The sequence below is a fragment of the Trichomycterus rosablanca genome, chromosome 25 (genome assembly GCF_030014385.1).
Source record: "Trichomycterus rosablanca isolate fTriRos1 chromosome 25, fTriRos1.hap1, whole genome shotgun sequence".
NCBI lineage: Eukaryota > Metazoa > Chordata > Actinopteri > Siluriformes > Trichomycteridae > Trichomycterus > Trichomycterus rosablanca.
This window is the reverse complement of record NC_086012.1, coordinates 5,526,527-5,551,300: the sequence shown is the minus strand read 5'-3', so window position 1 is coordinate 5,551,300 and position 24,774 is coordinate 5,526,527. Positions and strand designations below refer to the sequence as shown.

At 42.4% G+C, this 24,774-nt stretch overlaps 1 protein-coding gene across 1 annotated transcript in view; it reads right to left on the bottom strand.

The window, feature by feature from the left end:
* Nucleotides 1-1,327: 1,327 nt before the first annotated feature.
* urb1 (URB1 ribosome biogenesis homolog) overlaps nt 1,328-24,774 on the bottom strand; it is a 34,351-nt gene continuing 10,904 nt past the window's right edge. The window contains exons 16-41 of the mRNA XM_062987407.1: nt 23,956-24,072; nt 23,726-23,864; nt 22,763-22,933; nt 22,420-22,619; nt 21,109-21,321; nt 19,892-20,068; nt 19,432-19,694; nt 17,741-18,038; nt 17,386-17,641; nt 16,341-16,545; nt 15,174-15,366; nt 14,947-15,005; nt 13,802-13,992; nt 13,606-13,716; nt 12,310-12,373; nt 11,534-11,702; nt 10,944-11,049; nt 9,841-10,001; nt 9,653-9,764; nt 9,424-9,530; nt 8,932-9,075; nt 7,440-7,543; nt 5,570-5,764; nt 3,548-3,789; nt 1,645-2,145; nt 1,328-1,560 (exon numbers count right to left, since the gene is read on the bottom strand). Coding sequence (XP_062843477.1) covers nt 1,373-1,560; nt 1,645-2,145; nt 3,548-3,789; nt 5,570-5,764; nt 7,440-7,543; nt 8,932-9,075; nt 9,424-9,530; nt 9,653-9,764; nt 9,841-10,001; nt 10,944-11,049; nt 11,534-11,702; nt 12,310-12,373; nt 13,606-13,716; nt 13,802-13,992; nt 14,947-15,005; nt 15,174-15,366; nt 16,341-16,545; nt 17,386-17,641; nt 17,741-18,038; nt 19,432-19,694; nt 19,892-20,068; nt 21,109-21,321; nt 22,420-22,619; nt 22,763-22,933; nt 23,726-23,864; nt 23,956-24,072 — 4,686 coding nt within the window. The 3' untranslated portion in view covers nt 1,328-1,372. The remainder of the gene's footprint in view (nt 1,561-1,644; nt 2,146-3,547; nt 3,790-5,569; nt 5,765-7,439; nt 7,544-8,931; nt 9,076-9,423; nt 9,531-9,652; nt 9,765-9,840; nt 10,002-10,943; nt 11,050-11,533; nt 11,703-12,309; nt 12,374-13,605; nt 13,717-13,801; nt 13,993-14,946; nt 15,006-15,173; nt 15,367-16,340; nt 16,546-17,385; nt 17,642-17,740; nt 18,039-19,431; nt 19,695-19,891; nt 20,069-21,108; nt 21,322-22,419; nt 22,620-22,762; nt 22,934-23,725; nt 23,865-23,955; nt 24,073-24,774) is intronic.

Here is a 24,774-nt window from a genome sequence, read left to right as displayed (position 1 = left end):
TGTGAACCCAGTTGTGTTTTAAATGTTGGTGTGAATTTGGTGGAAAATAACAAAAAGCTCACGTGGTCATGTGGAGGTTACTAAAGCGATTGCTTTTCTGTCTTTAAGATTATTAGCAGACAGATCATTTTCAGGATCACATAATGCTTTTATTACTGACACGCCTGGTCAAATCCTATGTTTTGTCATTGCTTAGTGAAAAGTTAAGGACAGCATGAAAAATGCAAATAATTGAACCTGAGATATTTCATGTTTTGTCTGCTCAACTTCATTTCATTAGTTAATACACCTCCATTCCTGCATTTCCGAGCCCAGAGGAGTCGACGCCGCTGCTGGACGTGGTTAACATAAGCCTTCTGTTTTGCACGGTAAAGTTTTAAGTGGCATTAGTGCATGTAACTCTGTATTGTAGTGCTTGAGAAAGGTTTGCCCTCACCCATGTGGTTATATGAGCTATTGTTGAGTGGCGGTTCTTGATGCAGCGCCGTCTGAGGGATGGAAAATCACTGGCGTTCAGGTTAAGCTTGCACTGAAATTCCTCCCGATTCCTTGAATCATTTAATGATATTATGCACTGTAGAGGGAGAAATATGCAAATCCCTTCCAATCTTTCTTTGAGGTACATTCAATCATTTTCTCACACATTTGTGGACAAACTGGAGATCATCGCTCATCAAAGACTCAGTCAAATCATGATTACAATCACCTGTTTGGAATCACATCATCATTTAGGCCTAAATTGCCCCCGTCCCAACTTTTTTTGGAATGTGTTGCAGGCCTGAAATGCAGGAATGGATGTTTATTAATAAATGAAATGAAGTTGAGCAGATAAAACATAAAATATCTCAGATTCATCCTGTCTGCAATCAAATAAAAGTCAAAGTAAATGTAAGGAAAACTGTTTTTATTTTATTTGCATTTTCCATACTGTCCTTTTTTCTTTTTTCCCCAGAAGGTCCTGGGTTTGATTCCCGGGTCCTTTCTGTGTGGAGTTTGCATGTTCTTCCAGTATCAGTGTGGATTTCCTCCCACAGTCCAAAGACATGTAGTGAGGTTAATTGGAGATACAAAATTGCCGTGACTGTGTTTGACATTGAACTCGAGCTGATAAATCACGTGTAACCTGTAACTATCTGTCCTGTCATGAATGGAACCTGTCATAAGTGTAAAACATGACGTTAAAATCCAAATATTCGCAAAAATTATACGAATTGTTATACAAATACTGTTTATTTGCTAAATGTGGCATGCGTAACACTTATAAATAAGATTTAAGTCAATAATTAGCAGTCCAACCGATAATCGACAAAAGTCATCGTTCGATTAATAACGTGGGTTAAAAGATTTAATTCATTTAAATTCATTTGCATTTTCAGAATAACACAGAGGAGTCAAAAGCAGGGAGAATATCTTCACAGATGTGCACGACAGGGGATCTGCAATTCTTGTGATTCTTTCTGTATTTGCTCAGCAGCTGGGCGTGGCTCAGGAGTAGGCGAGGCACCTGGGCTCCATTCCAGACATCGTAGATGTACCAGGATAATAATTTCAGCCCTGCTTCTACAATAAAGTAAAGAAATACATTAATTAAAACATTTATTTAGATAAAATTTGATATAAATAAAATATAATAGAGATACGTACCTCTGTGGTCATCGTCTGTAGTTGTCTGCGAGCATGTATTTATTACACTCGTGTGAAGATCAGTTCCTTGAGCCTCCAACAAGTGCACCATGATCGAGGTAAAAAGCTGAACTATATCCAGGTTAACGGTGCTTTGCCCCTCACACGCCTGGTCGTACAGTCTTAACAGGTCAGCTCTTACTGCTTCACCGGTCAGCAAAGATCTCGCAATGCTTTCATGCACCACCGTAGTTTTTAACCATTTTAAGGTCGCAAGGGTGTCGTTCTCGTCGTAAGGCATCTCGGATAAAGTTCTAAGGGTCCAGTTGATGAGCGTGTAGGCAGTGGCATTGATGAGACCGGTGGAATCTGTTGGGTTATCAGCGTTCTGGTTGGGTATGCATGGCGCTGGCCATGGTTCCCAGTGTGTGAAAACATTCACCAGGAGGGTTTTACATGCCAGCATTACATCCTTTTCCACACCGCATTTCACATTTCCATGCAGGTTCTCATTTCCAGATCCTGAGAATACATTAAATATTGAAATCAGGATGTTATGCAATCAATAAAACATCTGTATATATGGATATTTAATCTGAGGGTTTAGTAAATAAGAATAAAATCCTATTTAAGGAGTACCAACAAAGCATTTTAATACAACAAAGAAACATCAAAATAAATATTATTATTCTGTTTATTTATGCATTTTCTCCTGATACAGCATAGCCAATTAATATTATTTCTAGTCTAATTAGATCCTAGGGCTCCCAATTGAGTTTGAGGAGAGTATATTTGCCAGCTCCACGACCCTTCTGATGAGTGCGGTCCTCAACCCCTTTTTTCACGTGCTTTGGTGGATTCGCACGTAAGGCTCCTCCACTTTCGCACAGGCGCCTCTATCCACTAACCCAGGGTCCTTGCACAGCAGTTAAAACCCCACCCACTTAGTCCGGTCTTTTTCCCATCCTGCAGGGACGGCGCCCAGCCAACCGGTAGCAGAGCCGAGATTCGGGTGTTCTGTGATGGAGAGGGGGTGAATACTTTTGCTCGTATAGGTGATTTAATGTGTGGGCGGCACGGTGGCTTCTCGCCTTACAGCAAGAAGGTCCTGGGTTCGATCCCCAGGCGGGGCGGTCCGGGTCCTTTCTGTGCGGAGTTTGCATGTTCTCCCCTGCATGTGTTTGCATGTGTCTGTGGGGGTTTCCTCCGGGTGCTCCGGTTTCCTCCCACAGTCCCAGTTGTGTCAGGAAGGGCATCCGGCGTAAAAACTGTGCCAAATCAATAATGCTGATCACGATCCGCCGGCGACCCCTAACGGGAGCAGCCGAGGAAACAGGTGATTTTTTGTGTGTAAAATGGTTGCTAAGGTAATACTCAGATGCTAATAAGTTCCTAGGTGAGTGTCTAGGTGTACTTGTTGCTTGTTAAGGTTTTCTTGTGTGGTTGCTAAGGTAACGTTGTGTAAAGAGTTGCTAGGCATTTACTAAGATGATGCCAAGTGGTAGTCACGGTGTCGCTAGGCGATTGCTATGGAAGCGGGTAAATTGCTAATGTGTGATGTTTGGTGGTTGCTCAGGTGTTGCTGGGTGGTTACTAAGGTTTTGCAGGACAATTGCCGAGGTGTTATGAGGTTAGTTGCTAGGCAGTTGCCAAGGCATTTCAGGTGGTTGATAAACTGTTAATAGGTGGTTGCTAAGGTGTTGCTAGGAAAGACGAACAGTGTTGAAATCCGAAAAATAATAATAATAATAATCTGGGACAGTGCTAGCCTAGCGGTTAAGGTACTGGACTAATAATCAAAGCGTTTGTCAGATCAAGCCCCACCACCTCCAAGCGGCCACTGTTGGGCCCCTGAGCAAGGCCCTTAACCCTCTATTGCTCAAACTGCATGAGATGAGAGAATGTGCTAAATGCGGTCACCTACCCAGTAGCGCTTTAACATTGTGTTTACTGGCCAGTTCTTGAAGACCATCGAGTAACGTGTCGTCACAGGCCAGCCTTCCCCACACATGCAGCAAACCGAGCGCTGCTGAGCAGGTCAGCGTCTGAGGGTTCGGCGTCAACCGGTCAGCGTCCGTCTGACCACCTGGTGCCACGGCATGATGCTTCAATACAGATTCCAGAGTCTGCAGAAACCTTCTCACATCAGCTGCTGCCACTCCGGTCCTAATCACAAACACAGTGCACACGTTTACTACAAACCCAACAGCAATGCACACAGTACGGCAGTGACAGTACGCGTTTCATGGGTCTGTCTCTAAACCTAGTGAGCTGCCTTGCTGCCCACTGCCTGCCTGGGCAGCTGCTTAAGTAGAGCGGATTCAAACTGGCACCAAACTTTTGAAGGCAGATTATTGAGACGCTCTAGTTCTGTCCCCACACATCGCTGCAGTTTTACCTCATTAGGCTAATGGTTAGCCTCAGGCCATTCAAACCAGTTATTAACGGTTGTTATTAACTAAGCTGTTAATAGGTGGTTGCTAAGGTGTTGCTAGGACACACAAACTGTGACAATATCTTGAAAATTACTGAGGAATAATATTATTATTTTAGTCAAATACACCGACCAGTCTCACTGGACACTCACTGTCCATTTTATCAGCTCCACTTACCATACAGAAGCACTTTGTAGTTCTACAATTGCTAACTGTAGTCCATCTGTTTCTCTGCATGCTTTGTTAGCCCCTGTTCTTCAATGGTCAGGACCCCCACAGGACCACTACAGAGCAGGTATTATTTGGGTGGTGGATCATTCTCAGCACTGCAGTGACACTGACATGGATCAGACACAGCAGCGCTGATGGAGTTTTTAAACACCTCACTGTCACTGCTGGACTGAGAATAGTCCACCAATCAAAAGTATCCAGCCAACAGCGCCCTGTGAGCAGTGTCCTTTGACCACTGATGAAGGTCTAGAAGATGACCGACTCAAACAGCAGCATTAGATGAGCGATCGTCTCTGACTTTACATCTACAAGCTGGTCCAACTAGGTAGGAGTGTCTAATAGAGTGGACAGTGAGTGGACACGGTAATTAAAAACTCCAGAAGCGCTGCTGTGTCTGATCCACTCATACCAGCACAACACACACTAACACACCACCACCTAAATAATACCTGCTCTGTGGTGGTCCTGTGGGGGTCCTGACCATTGAAGAACAGGGTGAAAGCAGGCTAAAACAGTATGTAGAGAAACAGATGGACTACAGTCAGTAATTGTAGAACTACAAAGTGCTTCTATGTGGTAAGTGGAGCTGATAAAATGGACAGTGAGTGTAGAAACAAGGAGGTGGTTTTAATGTTATGGCTGATCGGTTGTATGTGGCAGCAGAGACCCTTGACTTCATATGAATGTCAGATTATAGGGTTAAAATTTCTGTATGTAACATGAGATCTGAATATTCTCCGTCAGCTTCTTCCACGTATGAATGAAATAGTTGAATGAATTGGTTGTGCACTTATTTTCACAAACAGTGTAGGTTAGAAAAAGAAAATTGCAAAAATGGCGCAAACTGGCTACTGATGAATGAAATGGCACTCTTCCTCATCTCCTGTGTAGGCGCCTCTTAATCAGCCGGCAGAGGTCGTAATCGCATTCTGACAGAGAGAGACCCACCCCCTCCGGTCTCCAATCCCGCCCCCCACCTGAACAACAGGCCAATCGTTGTTCATATAGCCGCCCAGCCTCGACCGGTGAAGGCAGAGCTGGATTCGAAACGACGCACTTTCGAAATCCAGCTCTGGTTGCAGCGCGTGTTTTTACCGCTGCGCCACCTGAGCGGCATATAAATAAGAATTCATGACAATTACTTATATTTGATATTCGAATTCACAATATTAGTACTTTTCTAAGTAGGCAACATTTTAAGGCAACACCTAAGAATTGAGACAGGCTGTAAATGTAAATGATCTGTTTATTATTCCTAATGTACAGATATCAAAAGATACCTCAGGTGCTTAATGACCGTAAGCAAAGCTCCAAGGTAGTTGTTGGTCACTGAGAACGGAAGCCATTTGTGTCTTTTAGGTTTCACGTCTGCTGTGTTGCTCCACGACGTCCTACTGCCCTTCTTGTCGAGGTTGGTGAACCACAATGTATGGAGCAGGTTAATCACCGGACTCAGCAACCTCCCGTCTAAATGCCTGTCGGCAAGATTGAACAACCGTACTTGCAGATACAGTGTATCACAAAAGTGAGTACACCCCCTCACATTTCTGCAAATATTTTATTATATCTTTTCATGGGACAACACTATAGAAATAAAACTTGGATATAACTTAGAGTAGTCAGTGTACAACTTGTATAGCAGTGTAGATTTACTGTCTTCTGAAAATAACTCAACACACAGCCATTAATGTCTAAATGGCTGGCAACATAAGTGAGTACACGCCACAGTGAACATGTCCAAATTGTGCCCAAAGTGTCAATATTTTGTGTGACCACCATTATTATCACTGCCTTAACCCTCCTGGGCATGGAATTCACCAGAGCTGCACAGGTTGCTACTGGAATCCTCTTCCACTCCTCCATGATGACATCACGGAGCTGGTGGATGTTAGACACCTTGAACTCCTCCACCTTCCACTTGAGGATGCGCCACAGGTGCTCAATTGGGTTTAGTCCATCACCTTTACCTTCAGCTTCCTCAGCAAGGCAGTTGTCATCTTGGAGGTTGTGTTTGGGGTCGTTATCCTGTTGGAAAACTGCCATGAGGCCCAGTTTTCGAAGGGAGGGGATCATGCTCTGTTTCAGAATGTCACAGTACATGTTGGAATTCATGTTTCCCTCAATGAACTGCAGCTCCCCAGTGCCAGCAACACTCATGCAGCCCAAGACCATGATGCTACCACCACCATGCTTGACTGTAGGCAAGATACAGTTGTGTTGGTACTTCTCACCAGGGCGCCGCCACACATGCTGGACACCATCTGAGCCAAACAAGTTTATCTTGGTCTCGTCAGACCACAGGGCATTCCAGTAATCCATGTTCTTGGACTGCTTGTCTTCAGCAAACTGTTTGCTGGCTTTCTTGTGCGTCAGCTTCCTTCTGAGATGACGACCATGCAGACCGAGTTGATGCAGTGTGCAGTGTATGGTCTGAGCACTGACAGGCTGACCTCCCACGTCTTCAACCTCTGCAGCAATGCTGGCAGCACTCATGTGTCTATTTTTTAAAGCCAACCTCTGGATATGACACCGAACACGTGGACTCAACTTCTTTGGTCGACCCTGGCGAAGCTTGTTCCGAGTGGAACCTGTCCTGGAAAACCGCTGTATGACCTTGGCCACCATGCTGTAGCTCAGTTTCAGGGTGTTAGCAATCTTCTTATAGCCCAGGCCATCTTTGTGGAGAGCAACAATTCTATTTCTCACATCCTCAGAGAGTTCTTTGCCATGAGGTGCCATGTTGAATATCCAGTGGCCAGTATGAGAGAATTGTACCCAAAACACCAAATTTAACAGCCCTGCTCCCCATTTACACCTGGGACCTTGACACATGACACCAGGGAGGGACAACGACACATTTGGGCACAATTTGGACATGTTCACTGTGGGGTGTACTGACTTATGTTGCCAGCTATTTAGACATTAATGGCTGTGTGTTGAGTTATTTTCAGAAGACAGTAAATCTACACTGCTATACAAGCTGTACACTGACTACTCTAAGTTATATCCAAGTTTCATGTCTATAGTGTTGTCCCATGAAAAGATATAATAAAATATTTGCAGAAATGTGAGGGGTGTACTCACTTTTGTGATACACTGTAAGTCATGTTTCATATCAGGAAAAGCACTAAAAGCTGAGTATATACACACCTCCTTTGTAATAGTTGTCCTATCCATGTTAAGATGCCATGCTCCTTGATGAAGTCAGAAGCGGCTTCGTTGATATGAGCGATTTTCCTGAGTACATTAATAATCTGTAGCTACAAAATGTGACAGGTTTAAAGGTTATTTATCACACAAAAAAAACACTAAAAAGAACAATACAGTAGAACCTCGATTTAACGGACAGAATCTGGAAAACCGAATGTCCGGCCCGATCGTTTCAAATTCTCACGAGAAGTGTACCAAGACCAGGAGTTCAGTAATCGTCCACTAGCTGGCGACATCTCTCTGTTTACATGAGCGACAGGCTTTGTTCTGTCAGGAGGCTCGCTTTGTTCTCGCCCTTTTTCCTCAGTATTTTATGCTGAATTTTTGCACGTCCTAGTGCTTAGTTATGTCCCAGCACTATACAATCATCTCCTCCACCACACAAGGTAAATTAAATTTCTCCCCAGTACACCAGTACACCAATTTTAATATTCATTTAAAAAAAATGACAGATTGGCGCCCAGGTGGCGATGCGAAATATTCTGCTAGCACACCAGCGCCGAGATTCTGAACACCCCGATTCGAGTCTCGGCTTTGCTACCGGTCGGCTGTGCGCCACCTGGCAGGCACAATTGGCAGTGCTTGCGCAGCGTTTGAAGACCCCGCCCACTTAGTCCGGTCGTTTTCCCACACGGCAGACACGGTGGCCAATTTGTGTGTGGGAAAATGACCGGACTAAGTGGGCGGGGTCTTCAAACGCTGCGCAAGGACCCTGGTTGGCAGACAGAGGCGTCTGTGCCAGTGGTGTAACTACAGGGAGTGCAGAAAATATATAGCAAACACTGATATACATGGAATAAAACAGATACATGAGCTCCTAGTTACGCCACTGGTCTTTGAAGTACCACAGGTGTAAAGAAGGGGTCAGCTAGGACTGCGCACGCGTAAATATACCCTCCTCGAACGCAATCAGGGATCCCCGGCAGCGGGAGACAAATTGACTACGCTAAATCAGGAGAGAAAAGAAAAGGCATAAATAAATAGGACAGTGGTCCCCAACCACCGGGTCCGTGGGTCATTTATTACAGGGCCGCACAGGAAGAATAAATAATTAGAAATCGCTACAAGAGCAATTAAATTTCCAATACTCTTCGGGTGTTATTGCCCCCAATCACCACTAGGTGGGAGCAGCGTCTTCATTGCAGTGGAAAAAAGATCAGGATTCACACTGATTTTCCATTCTATATTAATTATATTTTAAATCCTCTCACCCCCGCCGGTCCATGAAATTATATCTTATATGAAACCGGATCTTATATGGACCCTAGTGCTGTGTTTTCGTATATTTTCGCACCCCCTGGAATAAAAAAAAACCTTGCTGTTACGGACCAGTGCTCCTCCCTTTCAGTCCAGTAAATCGAGGTTTAATAATGAAACCCTTAATAAATAGGGCTTGCCAAACCCAGTGCATTGCTGGGGTTTCATAGCGTACCTGGGAAGACTGGTCACACAGGGGGCTGCTGCAAAAACCCAGGAGTATCTGTAGGAAAGTCTGCTGTTCACAAAGGTCGTACGAAATCCTGTCTCTCATACCGTCTTCCAGCACTTTTAGCACCCACTCCCGCTCCAGTTTGTGCTGTAGGACACATTTTATTATATAGAAGATTATTTTGTCATATATACATATACAGATGTACAGTACAATGAAATTCTTTCTTCTCATATATTATCCCAGCTTGTTTGGAAGCTGGGGTCAGAGCGCAGGGTCAGCCATTGTACGGCGCCCTGGAGCAGACAGGGTTAAGGGCCTTGCTCAAGGACCCAACAGTGGCTGCATAGCAGAGCCTGGATCTTCCGGTTGATAGCCCAAAGCTCTACTCACTAGGCGACCACTGTCCCTTATGTATAGCTAAACATAACAGTAGTATCAAGCAGTGATAAAGGACCAAAAATCAGGACCAAACGTGAGACAGTGATGCATTACCTCCAGATCAAAGCTATAGAAAAGTCTGAAGAAGTCAGGAAGCCTCTTGAGATCCATATAAGGGGTTCCTAAAAGAAACCTGTTCACCACCAGATACATGTGCTCCTCTGTAATTTAGCAAACAATGTTTGAAGTTAGAAGAATCAGTCAAATTATGTTGTACAGTATACTGTATGTGCTACAAAATCAAAATAAATATATAATAATAATAGTAGTAGTAAAAAATCACCAGGTCTTAGAATCAGTTGAGCCACTTTTGCGATGTAGGTAGCATGTAAGAACGAGACTCTGAGATTCTGCTTTTGGATCCCATTCCTGACTGTATCCAATAAGTAAAGCAACTAAGGACATGAGAACCAACAGTGAGAACCAACCTATGTTAGCAATTAAAACAAACGATTGGTCAGGTCTGAGTACCTGTTTCTTCTCTTTGAAGCGAGCACCCTCCAGATGTTGATAGAAGGAACCAAGGACGTGATACGCAGCAGCTCGCATTTTGTGATCGTAACTGCTTAGGGCCGCTACCGTCACACCCAGTGCATGACTGGACACAAACTTCCGACAGTCTATTACAGATTCTGAAAAAGACAAAGGTATCGTTTTTAATAAACCAAAGCATTTCTTGTTAGGGTGCATAAATCTGACCGCTACTATTTACAATATGTCCCTAATTCGATTTTTAAAAATTATTTGTAGCATAAGCCGCTCAGGTGGCGCAGCGGTAAAAACACACGCTGCAACCAGGGCTGGATTCTGAGTACGTCGTATCGAATCCAGCTCTGCCTTACCGGTTCGAGGCTGAGTGGCTGTATGAGCAACGATTGGCCGGTTGCTCAGTAGGGGGGCGGGACAAAGAACCGGATGTGGGTCTCTCTTTGTCAGAATGCGATTATGACCTCTGCCGGCTGATTAAAGGCGCCTGCATAGAGATGACGAAGAGTGCCCTTAGGGTGTGTCTCTCCGCATGCAACGCTAGCTGGCACAACACTCATCAATGTGTGGGTGGCAAAAATGCATCCGGCTGAGATGTAGAGATCAAAATAGCTGTCAATCAAAACGGGATTCAGCCTTTCGACTGATCCTCCAATCATCTTGCAGAAGCTCAGCGTCCAGACCCGCCCACAGCTCCATTCACCCCCAGAGATGCTCAGCGTCATTTATCCAATGACCGGCAAGTTTCGAAGCAATGAAAAAACCCGTTCCATGCAGCCCCATTGAAGTGAAGAGACGCTCAGCTTCTGCGGGCAAATGCATTGACGCTACGGGAATGTATGAGAAGTTCGTGTCAGTCGATTTGTGATAAGTAGCTGATTCTGAACGAACTCGTCTGCGAGATGAACGTGTTCTAACCCATTTGTAGTCAATGAAATGTTAACACAACTGTACATATTTGACCATTTAATTTTTGACATTTTAGGGGAAGCTGAGCTTCCCTTGCAGTCTTAGAGAAATCGCCACTGATATACACGCATATATATGTACGACCCATAAAGAATATGAACATTTTGGAACATTTTTACCTGGACGCAGGATGTAGCTGAAAAGTGAAATAAGGAAAGATGGGTCATACAGAGACAGCTCATCCTGTGAGCCATCTTTGTTCTCTATGGAAATCAAGTCTTCATCCTCCATAAAGAGAAAGACAAACATTATTACTAGTAGTAGTAGTATTAGCAGTATAGTGTATAATTAAAATATGTACAATAACTGTACACCTAGAATAGAAGGTTTGAGGATTTAAATGTATATGGTTGTTTTATGGTTGACAAAAATATGGAAATAAACAAGTGATTGGTAGTAAGTCTATAAGGGTAAGTATTTCAAGGTTGAGCTAATATTGTATTGTAATATAATATCAATAATAATGATTGACAGGCCAGGAAGACCTACCAAAGACACCACTGCAATGTTTAAAAGGCTGTAAGAAATCTGTGTTTTTGGTCAAAACATGCCAAAGTAAACATAATGTAATGCCACAGGGTAGTGACTGTATTAAATCAAAGTGAGCCGTGTTGCGTCTACATGGTATTTCAATAGGTTTCGTTTTTCATGTATTCAAATAAATGTGGTTTGAATGGAAATGTGCTTTTTAGAGTGGAAAGTGAGGCACCTTTGGAACGAGGCAGAAATGTTGTGGAAAGTGTTTGACTGTATTTATCATTATGTCTATAGACAGCTGATCCAAAAGCTGCTCAGAGCCGAGCTGCTGCCATAGTGTCGGGCCGAGGCTCTTCCGTGTCTTGTGGTATTCCACAGCAGCGCTTCCCCACAGCAAACACCTAGAAAAGCACATGATTCATGATTACAAGCTTCAAAGCAAAACATGATATTTTACCTAAAATTGTAGACAAGCACCCAAAAAACTAATACACAAATATGTACGTTCCAATGATGACTAGAATATTACCAATTGCAGACAGTTGCAGGGGACTTTTGTGACCCCCTTTAGAAATACAAGGATTTCTGCAAAATACCAAACTGTAAAACATGGTGGTGGAAGCATGACCGCTTGGGTCGGCTTTACTATCCAAGTGCTTCAATAGGTTATACAGGTATTTAGAAAACTGTACATGACAATCTTAGTGTACCTCAATAGCTGTTAGTATATTGAGGCACTGACCCCAAACAACAAGTAAATAAAATTGTATTTAATTTGGATTGGTCAAATTTAAGCCTAGAATGAGATGTGTGATGACCTAAGGAGGCCTGTTTTAGGCTAAACAAATAAATAGTATAATATTCCACCTTAATGTTGTGCAAGATTGATCAGCAGCTAAAATACTGTTCATTTAATAAGCATGTTATGTAGAGATCATTTTCATACTTATGAGTATACACTTTTGAAACTTAAAAGATAAAGATAAGAAAAAATAAAAGATAACTTACTGAAATTCCACAAGACTAATGTTCTGCTTTTCATACTCTTTCAGAAGAAGTACCAATTTCCGATCTGTAAAAATAGAAAATAAGTATCTGTTAGCAATCGCGTATCCTGTCTGTTTACTCCAGTGAAACGTTAACTGTAGCAGCACTAGGTGAAACTAAAGGTAAACGCAAATCTAAACAGCAAACGATGCCCAATTTATTCTAGAGTGTCATTAATGGCAACCTGTTTAATTTGTTTTGTTTAGAGTGGGACAATTGGGTCAGACTTTGTAATGTAGTCTGGTGGAATTTGCATTCCGAATGATATTTTATATAATAGTGTGCTTATAAATAGATTTCGACCAATGACAAACCTACTGCTTTGAGCACAGTGTACAGGATAGTGTGGATTGAAACACAGCCCTTGCTTCAAGTGCAAAAATAAAGTTAATCAAAGCCTAATCAAAGTCTTGACGTGCACCCAACATAGAAGCAGAATGGCAAAGCCTGATATTAGCAGATTAAAAAGAAAACTTAACATTGTTGCAATAAAACGTGCATTTCCACATCAATGTGAAAGATTAATATTAAATTACAGAAATACAGCCCGCCGTTTCTGATATGACTTGTGAGGTATTTTAGATATAAAAATTAAAATTGGCCTGTTATTAAGCAGATTTTAAAAAACTGCTTGAATTGTTTGAACTCTTGGTGTATATAATATCTATTTCCATTTGGATTATTTACATTTACGTTTTCGGCATTTAGCAGACGCCTTTATCCAAAGCGACTTACAGTACAATTACAGTATACAGTCTGAGCAATTGAGGGTTAAGGGCCTTGCTCAAGTGCCCAACAGCAGCAACCTGGCAGTGGTGGGGCTTGAACCAGTGACCTTCTGATTACTAGTCCAGTACCTTAACCACTAGGCTACAACTTGATTATAAACTGGTGAGTGAAACTGGCAAAATTTTAGTTTACACAACACAGTTAAAGATAGATTATTAGTCACTCACATAAAAAGGAAGTCTAGTCTATTGTTAGGAATCAAGTATGTCTGGTATATTTGTGTTTATTTTATTACAAGAGAGTCTGTGGCCCGTGTTTGCACATTTTTACTCCATCTAGCCCCCAACAAACAAAGTTTGGGCACCCCTGTGCTGAAGGTAGTGCGATTTTAGGTTACTAAGATAATATTGGCGTCAGTAAATGTGGGCATGAGGAACAGCAATGACACTGACAGGCTGGGAGGTGGTATCACCCACCACTAAACCCACATTACCAGTCTACACTGTTTCACGAACTGAATTCACTTACCAGTAGGACTCAGCGTAGCTCCATATGCACCCAGCAGAACATGGAAATGATTGCTGTTACAAACTTCAGGGCATTTTCTTACCAAGGTAAGCAGGAGCGACACAAGTGCCTCTAAACGAGCAGAGAAATAATATAATATTGATAGAATTCACAGCAAAACTGTAACAAAATGTGACTGTACTTCTACAGTTCTTACCCTTGGACTCGTGGCTACCTTTCGCCTCATCATTGGGTGTCAGCATTGTGGGCAAAAACAGAGAATGACTTGTGACCATCGTATGAATCATTTGTACCGTCAACAGTCCTTGAGCAGCTTTCACATCACTGTACATCAGTCCCAGCAAAGAGTTCAGGGTGCACAGGAACCGCACATCTTGGTAACGATACCTGCAAATACACGATTTAAAAATGAACAAAATTATTACTGATGGTTAAGTAACTACAAAGCCCATTTCCAGAAAATTTAGGTTATAATGGATATACTTTTTGGAATAATAGAATTTCTGCCCATTCTTTCTTAATTAAAGACTTAACAGTCTTTAACAGTGTGAATACTGTAGTTTGACACTGAGACGGATCCGGACTGCAGGCAGGCCGGTTAAGCACACGCACTCCGTGTCTACAAAGCCACGCTGTTATAGTGCGTGCACGATGACACCCATCATTGTAAAAAAAACAAAACAGTGGACGTCCTAAGAGGGAACTCAGCTTTACAGCAGCTTGTCTTTCTAAAATACGCCTCTTCTAAAATGCAAGTCACCCACACCATGGGCACCCCCATACTACGACAGATGTAGCTTGGAAAACAAGCTCCAAAGTGGAATCACTGACTTTCGCTCCATCTGAGATGGCCCAAAGAACTAGGTGGTGTTTTTGTATAGAACGGATGTACGGATTTCTCTCTACATAACAGAGTATAAGGTTACATTTCTTGATGCAGCGGTAGCCTGTGTTAAGTGACAACGGTTTTCCGAAGCACTCCATGCAAGTCCATGTGGCTACATTTAGGATCACGTGCATTTAACAGTGGTTTCCACCTTGCCCTACAGGGACTGAGATTTCTCTGGATTGCCCGAATCTTTTCACAATATTATATACGGTAGATGGTGAAAGACCTAAATTATTTGCATAATAAAAGAGAGAAAATTCTCTCATAATAGCTTGCAAAAACTAAGCCAAATTAGATATTTGTTCATTTTTACGAAATATAATCAATGTGATCAGGTCTTTTGTCAGTTAAATAAAGGTTTCAAAGAATTATTTAATTAATCAATATTTTATTTTTAGAAGAATATAAGTTTTAATATGTTTTGAAAGCCATAACATGACAGAAATACTCACTTTAGACCAGACTTAATAAAGGTGTTCCAGTCCTGATCTGTTACATTCTCTGAAGAGATCTACAGAAGTACAAATATCATTAACATATTGCACTTTATCAGGTCAAGTCTTCAAGATTTAAGTACAATTTTCTGCCCACCAGGGCAGTTTAGAGCAAGTAAGTAATAAGTACATTGTCATATCCACACTGTACCAAATTTTTCTTGTTTTGGGGGTTTGATACTCACTTGTAAAGTTTTTAATCTCTGCAGCATGGCCTCCTCCGTTTCAACACAAGGCTCCTTCTGCTCTTTATAAGTCGCCGACAGCCATCGCAGGGCAGCAGTGAGCAAAGATTTTCTCCATTGTAGCTCCCCTTGCGTACCACCCAGTTTCTGAGTGATGGAGTCTGCCAGATGCCACCTGAACAACAAACACTTGCTATGAATAAAAAACGCCATCGCTGGTAAAAATCAGCTGTACGAGGCTGCGACCACAATGACACTCTTGGTCTGCTTTAAGGAGCGCACTGATCTGATTGGGTGATATGTTTATAGGAGGAATAAACCACCAAATCCACCACCAATATTCTTACAACAGAGACACCAAAAAGAGTATAGACCAGCAGTTCTGAACCCTTTATTTCTCTTAGACCTCCCTGTGTCCAAAATTATTTCCCAGACCCCCTGGACAAGGGTTATGACTTTATTCAAAATGTATCGTTATGGAACAAACGTTTCAATGGGTGCAAGGCACACAGTAAACCCTGGAGGAGGCGCCAGTCCATCGCAGGGCAGACACATACACACATTGTCTCCAATTAACTTGACTGCATGTTTTTTGGACTGTGGGAGGAAACCCACACAGACACGGGGACGACATGCAAACTTCGCACAGAAAGGACCCGGACCGCCCCGCCTGGGGATCGAACCCAGGACCTTCTCGCCGTGAGAAGACTGTGCTACCCACCGAGCCACCGTGCCGCCCTGGTAGTGGATTTAATGCTCGTCATTGCAAAGCTCGCGTGACTGGTAGTAGGAGCTTTCTCACCTGGATCTACTTCAGTGGGATCTACATCAGCAAATAAATCAAAATTATTTGTAGTTTCCGTATGGTGACTTTTGCACTTTTGAGGTGGACCAATCAAATATTTGTACGTCAAGAGTCTATATCTATATCAAGAGTCTATGGATTTTCCTGCCCCATCATGTGTGATTATTTTTACTCTTCTTAATAAAAAGCAATAGACCCCCATCTGGACTCACTGAGGGAAAAAAATCTTAAAATGCAAACAGAGCCTACTAAAGTACCAATAAAATACTGACCAGCAAGTTAATTGTAACACAGCAGTAATGACCAATACATTACACCATGTCCAGTAAAGCTACAAACAAACAAAACATGGACAAGTTTACCTTTCAGGATGTTCCGTCTTCTGAAGAAGGACTGGTAGGTCACTTATAAGCTTGGTGCGATCAGGATCAACAGCTCCCAACTGGATAAGCCTCGAAATCAGATCCACACTTTGCTCCAAGGACACACCGGGTTTCACCCTCAGCACCGAGCTCGACAATTCAGCCAGCAAACGTTTGGTTAACATCTTCAGAACCGTCTTTTGAACTGATCAAATCAAGACATGCAAAGAATTAAGACAATTTTTAAGGGTTTGGATTTATACAAATGAACGAAGTCTAGAGATGTTGTTTAAGAAGGTCCGCAGGCAAAGAATAGCGTCAATTACTAACAAAGACAATTATCAATTCTACTAAGGCAATATCAATTCTTTTGACATTTATTTATCAATTTATTTATGCATTTTTTTCGCCCATGCTTTATGCACAGGCGCTTCTATCTGCTAACCAGGGTCCTTCCTTACACAGCGTTTGAAGACCCCACCCACTCCCGTCATCCCACCCAGCAGACACGGTGGTCAATTACTGTCTGTGCCCGCTAGATGGCACCCAGCCGACCAGGTTCAGAGTCGAGATCTGAACAAAGGTGCCGTATCATATGTCTTAATACCTCAGATATGCCAATTAATTAGGTACACTAATACTCAAGTCCGCTGGTATTAAAAGCATGGACCAATCAGCTGGAACAAGTGCTTCATTTCTCAGCAATACTGACAGAGCCACTTAAACAAGGGACAGTGGTAGCCTAGAGGGTAGAGCTTTGGGATCTGCCATGCTGCCACTGTCGTGACCTTGAGCAAGTCTCTTAACCCTCTTGGCTCAAGGGGCGCCGTACAATGGCTGACAATGCGCTCTGACCCCAGAGACTAAACAATTCTGGGTGCTAAAGCTTATCGTCCAGAGACACTTCTGTTTATATCTATGTCGTAGGTTTTTTTTTTAAACCAATGTTGGCTTTGTTTGGAATATTTGATTAAAAAAAATGATACAAATAATTGCATAATGTCATTTGTTGTGTCTGGTTAATTTTACTGAAATAAGTACTGACTGTCTTTAGGCCTGCAGGGGTCTTCAGCGGTCACTCGCTGGAGGTAGCTGACCAGAAGAGAACGGAAGCCACCGTTTTCAGCAGTAATGTGCGTGAGGTCAGTCTGTTCCAGGCACCAGAGCTCAAAGCTCAGACAGTGAGTGGAGCAGACCTGCACCAGTAAAGCCGTCAGCTCTGGGCTACAACGGCACTGGAGGCAGTGGAGCAGAATGTCAGTGGGGATGACCTTGGCAAAGCCAGGTTCATTCCGCAACACCTACAGAAAAAAACACACGGAAATCAATAATTTACCAAATATATAAACAATTTTATTTAGTAAAAGGTTGAGTTAGGGCCAGTCCTGCCCTACACTCACCTGCAAGAGAAAGTCCTCCAGTTGGGCACTGTGGCAGGAAGGGTAGAGGGAAGCCAGACTGCGAAAATGCACATGAGACAGAAAGGGGAGGCCATTTTTTGGAAAAGTGTGAGACACTGCTTTAGTAAGGATGGTCAGCACTGCATGGCCGTAAACACTCAGCTGGTCACCATCAGCCAGCAGTCTGTTCTGGGGCAGCATCAGCAGAGCGGATAAAACCTCATTCACACTGGACGGTTCCATGTACTGGTGCAGAGCGAGGAAGGCTTTAACAGACTGGGATTCTTCTGTAGGGCATCTGCTGGAAACAATGGTTTTACAGGGGCTTAGTGCTAGTATATTTAAAATGTTAATGTCCTTAAAAATATTGGTCATCTTACAGTAGCAGCATAAGAAACAGAAATTTAAAACTACAAAACATGCCAACCATTTAAATCCCCACCTGCTTGTTCGTTAACACACAGGATTTAAAAAGGACAGATTTTAGATTTTAAAAACACCATCAAATATCTTTTAGTTTTATTTCGTACGCCAGAATTATTTGTTTCGCACAACATTTCGGAATTTCGTTTAGTACGCCATCATCTTTTGGTTTAGTTATGTACGCCATCATCTTTTGGATTCGGTTCTTATGCAAGCATTTTTTGGTCCAGACCATTATCGTTTGTATGGCATGTTCTTTTGGTTTAGTTTTGTGCACTGCCCTCTTTTAGTTTAGTTTTGTATGGCATCATATTTTGGGTTTGTTTCAAACACCATTACATTATGGTTTTGTTTCGTGCACCACCATCTTTCAGTTTTGTTTCGTACACTATTATCTTTTGGTTTGGTTTTGTACACCATTATCTTTCGGTTTTGTTTCATACTGCATCATCTTTCGGTTTTGTTTCATACTGCATCATCTTTCGGTTTTGTTTCATACTGCATCATCTTTCGGTTTTGTTTCATACTGCATCATCTTTCGGTTTCGTTTCATACTGCATCATCTTTCGGTTTCGTTTCATACTGCATCATCTTTCGGTTTCGTTTCATACTGCATCATCTTTCGGTTTCGTTTCATACTGCATCATCTTTCGGTTTCGTTTCATACTGCATCATCTTTCGGTTTCGTTTCATACTGCATCATCTTTCGGTTTCGTTTCATACTGCATCATCTTTCGGTTTTGTTTTGTACACCATTATCTTTTGGTTTTGTTTTGTACACCATTATCTTTTGGTTTAATTTCATACTGCATCATCTTTCAGTTTTGTTTTGTACAGCATCATCTTTTGGTTTTGTTTCATACACCATTATATTTTGGTTTTGTTTTGTACAGCATCATCTTTTAGTTTTGTTTTGTACACCATTATATTTTGGTTTTGTTTTGTGCACCACCATCTTTCAGTTTTGTTTCGTACACCATTATCTTTTTGTTTCATTTAGTACACCATCATCTTTTGGTTTCGTTTCATATGCCATCATCTTTTGATTTCGTTTAGTATGCTTATCATTTTATGGTTTTGTTTTGTATACCATTATCTTTTTTTTCATAGGCATTATTATGGAGCAGACTGCATGGCTAGGTGCTTGATTTTATACACCTGTGGCAAAGGCTGAATGAAACACCCGAATGTAATGATTAAAACATGTGTCCCAATACTTTTTTCCAATATTGTGTATTTGTGTGTGTGTGTGTGTGTGTGTGTGTTACCTGCTGCTCCGCTGTAGCTCGGTAAGCAGGGCATGTTGTGCAGCAGACAGGTAAGGGCTGATAAGCTTAAGGGCATGGATGGCTTGGAGGGTCTCAGCACAGGACTGCAGCAGGGTAAGCACACCCACCGTCAGTCGATCGCACAGCTGCCTCATCCGCTCTGGTTTCAGGGATTGCGACGGCTTTCCACCAAGCTCCACGGCCAGGAACCACTGCTTCAAAACAGGGTGTGTAAACACTGACCGAAACACAGCGAGCAATACCTGCAAAAAAACAAACACAGACTTGTTTAATATGACGAGGAACGCTGATGTATCATCAAGGAAAGCTTTCTACTAAATGATGTAATTTTATTACAGAGATTTTAATTACTAATGTTGTTAGATGACTGACTTCTTGGTCAGGTGGCACACTAGGACAGTGCCACATAAAAGGAGGACTAGTTTTACTGACTCCGTACCTGCTCCCTGCTGACTTCTTGAACAGCTGTAAGGTTCATCTCCATGAGAAGCTCCTCGTTCTCCTCCAGCTCTGGTTGAGTAGACGGAATCTCTGTTGTGCTATGCAGTTTAAGAAGCAGAGCATGAAGCACCTCCAGCACACGACCCACAACCTCAAGTGCCTGGCCTTTAGGAAGCTGCAACAAAGTGAACAAGAATAATTTGCAATACATGAGAACTAATCTGCCTGTAATAACCTGATGAAAAGTGTGACTGTTGATCTATGCTTTGTAAATCTAAAGGAAAGAGTCAAATGATCTTCCTAGTACCACAAATGTAACTGACCATAAAGTTTATAGTAATTTATAGTAGTTAGTGGATACCATTATGTATATATACTATATGGCCATTGGAGTTTCTCCATATCAACCTTATCAAGCCATGTCTCACTTTGTATACAAGGACACAAGTCTTTTTTGAAGTAATTGGAATTATACACATATTAGAAATAAAAATATGACTTTCAAACCACTCATAATAATGGAATCTAAGGTTAATAAAAAGTCAACTCAGTTTTGTCTATATTTACAATGTAATTAATCAACCACTGGACATTTACAGTCCAATGTTGACATACTCCCACAGAGAACACGAATTTCAACTCTACATGCCCTCTACATGTTCAAGTTTTAAGTAGTAGGTTTTCTGAAACTATGCAAAGTACATAGAGCCAGAAGGAAACCCCACAGTCTTGTACTGACTGACAATTTGTCCACATGGTCAGATGCAGCCCAAATAGGTTCTGCCTTAAATCAAAACCTCAGAGGATGAAGTACAGGAACCAAGTGCCCAAGTCCCTTAAGCCTACTACATTCACATTATTCCCCAGGCCACCCAAAGAGGATGGGTCACTGGTGATTCTGGTTCCTTTCAAGGTTTCTTCCAGTAATTTTAAGAGTTTTTTTCTATCAACTGTCGCCACTGGCTTACTTAAAGTTGCTTTGAGACAATGTCTACTGTAAAAAGTGCTATACAAATAAATTTGATTTGACTACAACCTAAAGCTTGCTTGACACCTTTTTCCTAATAAGGTACACCTGTACTTGGTCATTCTGGGGTTCTGACCATCTCACCAAAATATAATTTTTCTTTCAGCATAAGGATCCTGTTTAGTTAACATTGGTTAGTTAACATCAAGTGACATTCTTAAATTGTAAAAATTTATTTTGCAGCTTACCGAGCTGAAAGTTTCCACAAAGGTCTTGAGATAGATCAGAGTTTGACTGACGGCACCGGTGAACCGAGACAACTGTAAGGTGGACAGAGACGTCTCGAGATCCTGCCGGAATGAGTCTCTCAGAAAGGCGGTGGGTCCTTCGGTGTAGCATGACTTCAGGAGGGCAGGAAAACCTAAAGCCAATGGAGGAACAGAGGACTGCACCAGGCTGACCTGTAGGGGATATAAAGAAATTTGTATTAAAGAATTTGTATGAGAAAATAAATAACTAAAAGAAACTTGAATCAAAATGAAACTTGATGACATTGCCACTGTTTTAAAACATTCCAGAATATGCAAGTTGTGTAAGGACCTTGGTTGCGAATTGGTAACAAGTGAGGGTGTTAAGTTACACCTTTTCAGAGACTGATCCTGTAGTGGAATCCTCTTTTGGTACCCAAAGATTGTGAGAGATTTGTCAATCCATTTAAAAGCTATTATAAGAAATGACAAGTAATTTAAGTCTTTCTTCACCATCTATACATAATATTATGGAAAGATTTAGAAAATTCGGAACTTCAAGCCCTCAGATGGCAGTGCATTAAAAAGCCCATTGGCTCAAGCGTATTTATAAACATAGTTGCCAGCAGCATCAAGAAATGCAACCTGAAACTCCACTGTGCAAAAAGAAAATCATACATGAATTCTATGCCCAGAACCCAGTTCTCTGGTCCTGGAGGCGTGTATTGGGATTTTACAGAGACCAATGAGGTCGTTTTTGAATTCCTAATGGTTTAACAATGTTGGAACCCAACTTTAGGTCATATAGACTAGCAATAGGTAGCAAGATCAGTAATATTAGAGTAATACAGATCTATCAATAATATCCTGTACATTAAAATGCTACATTATTTGCTAGTTCTCCAGAAAGGTTTAGAATTATATCTTAACTCATTTTATTTGGGACAGTTAAATATTCCTGATTGAAACTGTAAAAGGAAGGGTGTGTAACAATGGTAAACATGATACTGTCCAAACTTTTTTGAAATTTAGTGTCTCCAATTAGCCTGGCTCCATGTTTTTGTGCTGTGGGAGGAAACCGGAGCTCCTGGAGGAAACCCACGCAGACACGGGGAGAACATGCAAACTCCACACAGAAAGGACACGGACCGCCCCGCCTGGGGATCGAACCCACTACCCACTAAGCCATCGTGCCACCCACCAGAAAACATCCAATGGTATTTCCTTTTATCATTAGAAGCATTTCTATTTTTACATTTAAACAAGTTTATATTCTTTTATTCTAAAGGACCCACAGAAAAAACACCTTACCTTCAGTATTTGAGACTTTTCCGAAATCCATTTACAGTAATAGTGGTGAAAGGCGGTAAGAGAGGACGGAACGGAGGTAGAATTCTCGGCAAGGAGTATTTCTTCATCGTAATGCTGGAGGGTGAGACACATAGCGAGCGGATCCCTCTGACAGTGCAGGACATCACAGAGCACAGCACATATATACTCACACAGCACATCTGGAAAACATCACCAGTAGATTAAAGCATCGTTATCAGTTTTACCTCTAATGTTTGAAATATCATGAACGTAGCACACACACACACACACACATCAGGGAAGCATTTTATTGATTGTAACATAACATGTCTAATTATTTTACCTTTTTGATCTCTTAAATTCAACAAGTGTTTGTTTCGAGCCTCCAGAATAGCTGGTACTGCAGGACTGAATGGAAAGATCTGTGGAATGAGGTCTTCACTTTGGGACGGCTCGATATCTTTAAAGGTTGTTGCTCCACCGCCCGCCTTGATGATAAAATCACCTGGTATGTCTGTAATATGACAGAAGTTAAACACTTATTAACCCTTTACATTGTATCCACACAGCAGCTGAGAGAAACATTCACATATTTTATTTAGGATTTTCCACCTGGTGCTGGTGCCAAAATCCTGAACAGTTTGGCACTTTTTCCCTATTTTCTCCCAATTTAGCGTAGCCAGTACACTGCTGGGGACCAAGTAGGGTGTATATTCACCCTCCAATGAGTGCGCAGTCCACCAATCCCTTCATGTACGGAGAGTCACGCCCCGATCTACTGCGCTCCTCCACTTTCTGTACAGGCGCCCTAGGCAACCAAGGTCCTTACACAGCGGTCTTTCCCACCCTGCAGACTGGAGGCCAATTTTGTCTTCTGCAGGCATTAGCCAGTTATGCCCGCTAGATGGCGCCCAGCCGACCTCGGTAGCAGAGCTGGTGTGCTAGCGGCACCCAGTTTGACGCTTTTTTCTTTTTTAATGCGTTTTTCTCCCCATTTTTCCATCCGATATAGCACACTCGATTCTTGTCTTCCGCTGCTGAGAGACACCAGATCGCATCCAAGGAGAGCACGCCGCCGCCCACGCTTTATTCACACGTGTACAGCTGTCTCTTCTGCCAATCAGGGTCCTTGCACAGCGTATGAAGGACCAATCCACCCACACATAGTCCGGCCCCCACCCTGCAGATACGGTGGCCTATTAGTATCTGCTGCAGGCACTGCCAATTAAGCTCCAGCACCACCAGCACCACCAGTGATCTAAAGTTTGACCTTATTATTAAAATTCGCAAGCGTTTCCTAAATTACCATCAGCATGTGATTTGAGTCCGTCATCAGCGTTCATGTCCTGCTTTTTCCTCTCGGCTTGGAGAGACACGGCCTCCTGCTGCATGGCTGAGACTTTATCAATGTAGACGTAAGGATTACACACCACCCTCACCAAAACCTGTAGGATCATGTAGGTACACGTGTTATGTTTTTGATGAGTGACAGTACAGTATAACCATTACGATTGATTTAGGAGTGGACTGTAGTACCTGATCTAAAAATTGGATCGCAGTCTGCTGCTGAGACGACTCCAAATCGAGCAGGTGATCCAGCCAGAAGCCGAACTCTCTCCATGTGTGCTCAAACACACCGCTCTCTCTTAGTACCTGGCGACATGACGGCAACAACTATTAAAAACACTGAGACTGATGTCCAATTCTGACACCTGCAAGCCCTTTGAAAGTGCTTTAGATGGGCACTTTGACTGACCAGATGCCACAGCCTTTATATCCTGTTGTGCACAACAGCTTGTTGGTGATTTGTCCCTCCTTGGACCACTGTTGGTAGGTTCTCACCACGGCTGCCTGTGAGCACCCTTTGCTGGCCATAACAATTTGGCCATGCATTCAACATGTAACTACCATATGACCTTCATCCTTGTGGCAGCTGTAGCCTAGCGGTTAAGGTACTGGACTAGTAAGCGGACCACTGTCACTGTTGGGCCCTAAAACAAGGCCCTTAACACTGAATTGCTTAGACTGTATAATGTAAGCTTTGGACAAAAGCGTTTGCTAAATGCAGAAAATGTAAATCCCCGAATCCTTGTCAGGGTCACAGTGGGTCCGGTTCAACAGGGAAACACTGGGTGCAAGGCAGTAATACCCTAGACAGAGTGCAAATCCAACACACACTCCGTCCCAGACATGTCCAATCATGTCTGTGTAGATGCCTGGCCAGCCGATAGCACTGCGAGAATCAAACCTGAATCAGTCCAACACTGGGAGTAAAGGTACCGGACTAGTAATTAAAAGGTTGCTGGTTCAAGCCCCACAATTGCTAGGTTGCCACTGTAATGTAACCCCTGGTCC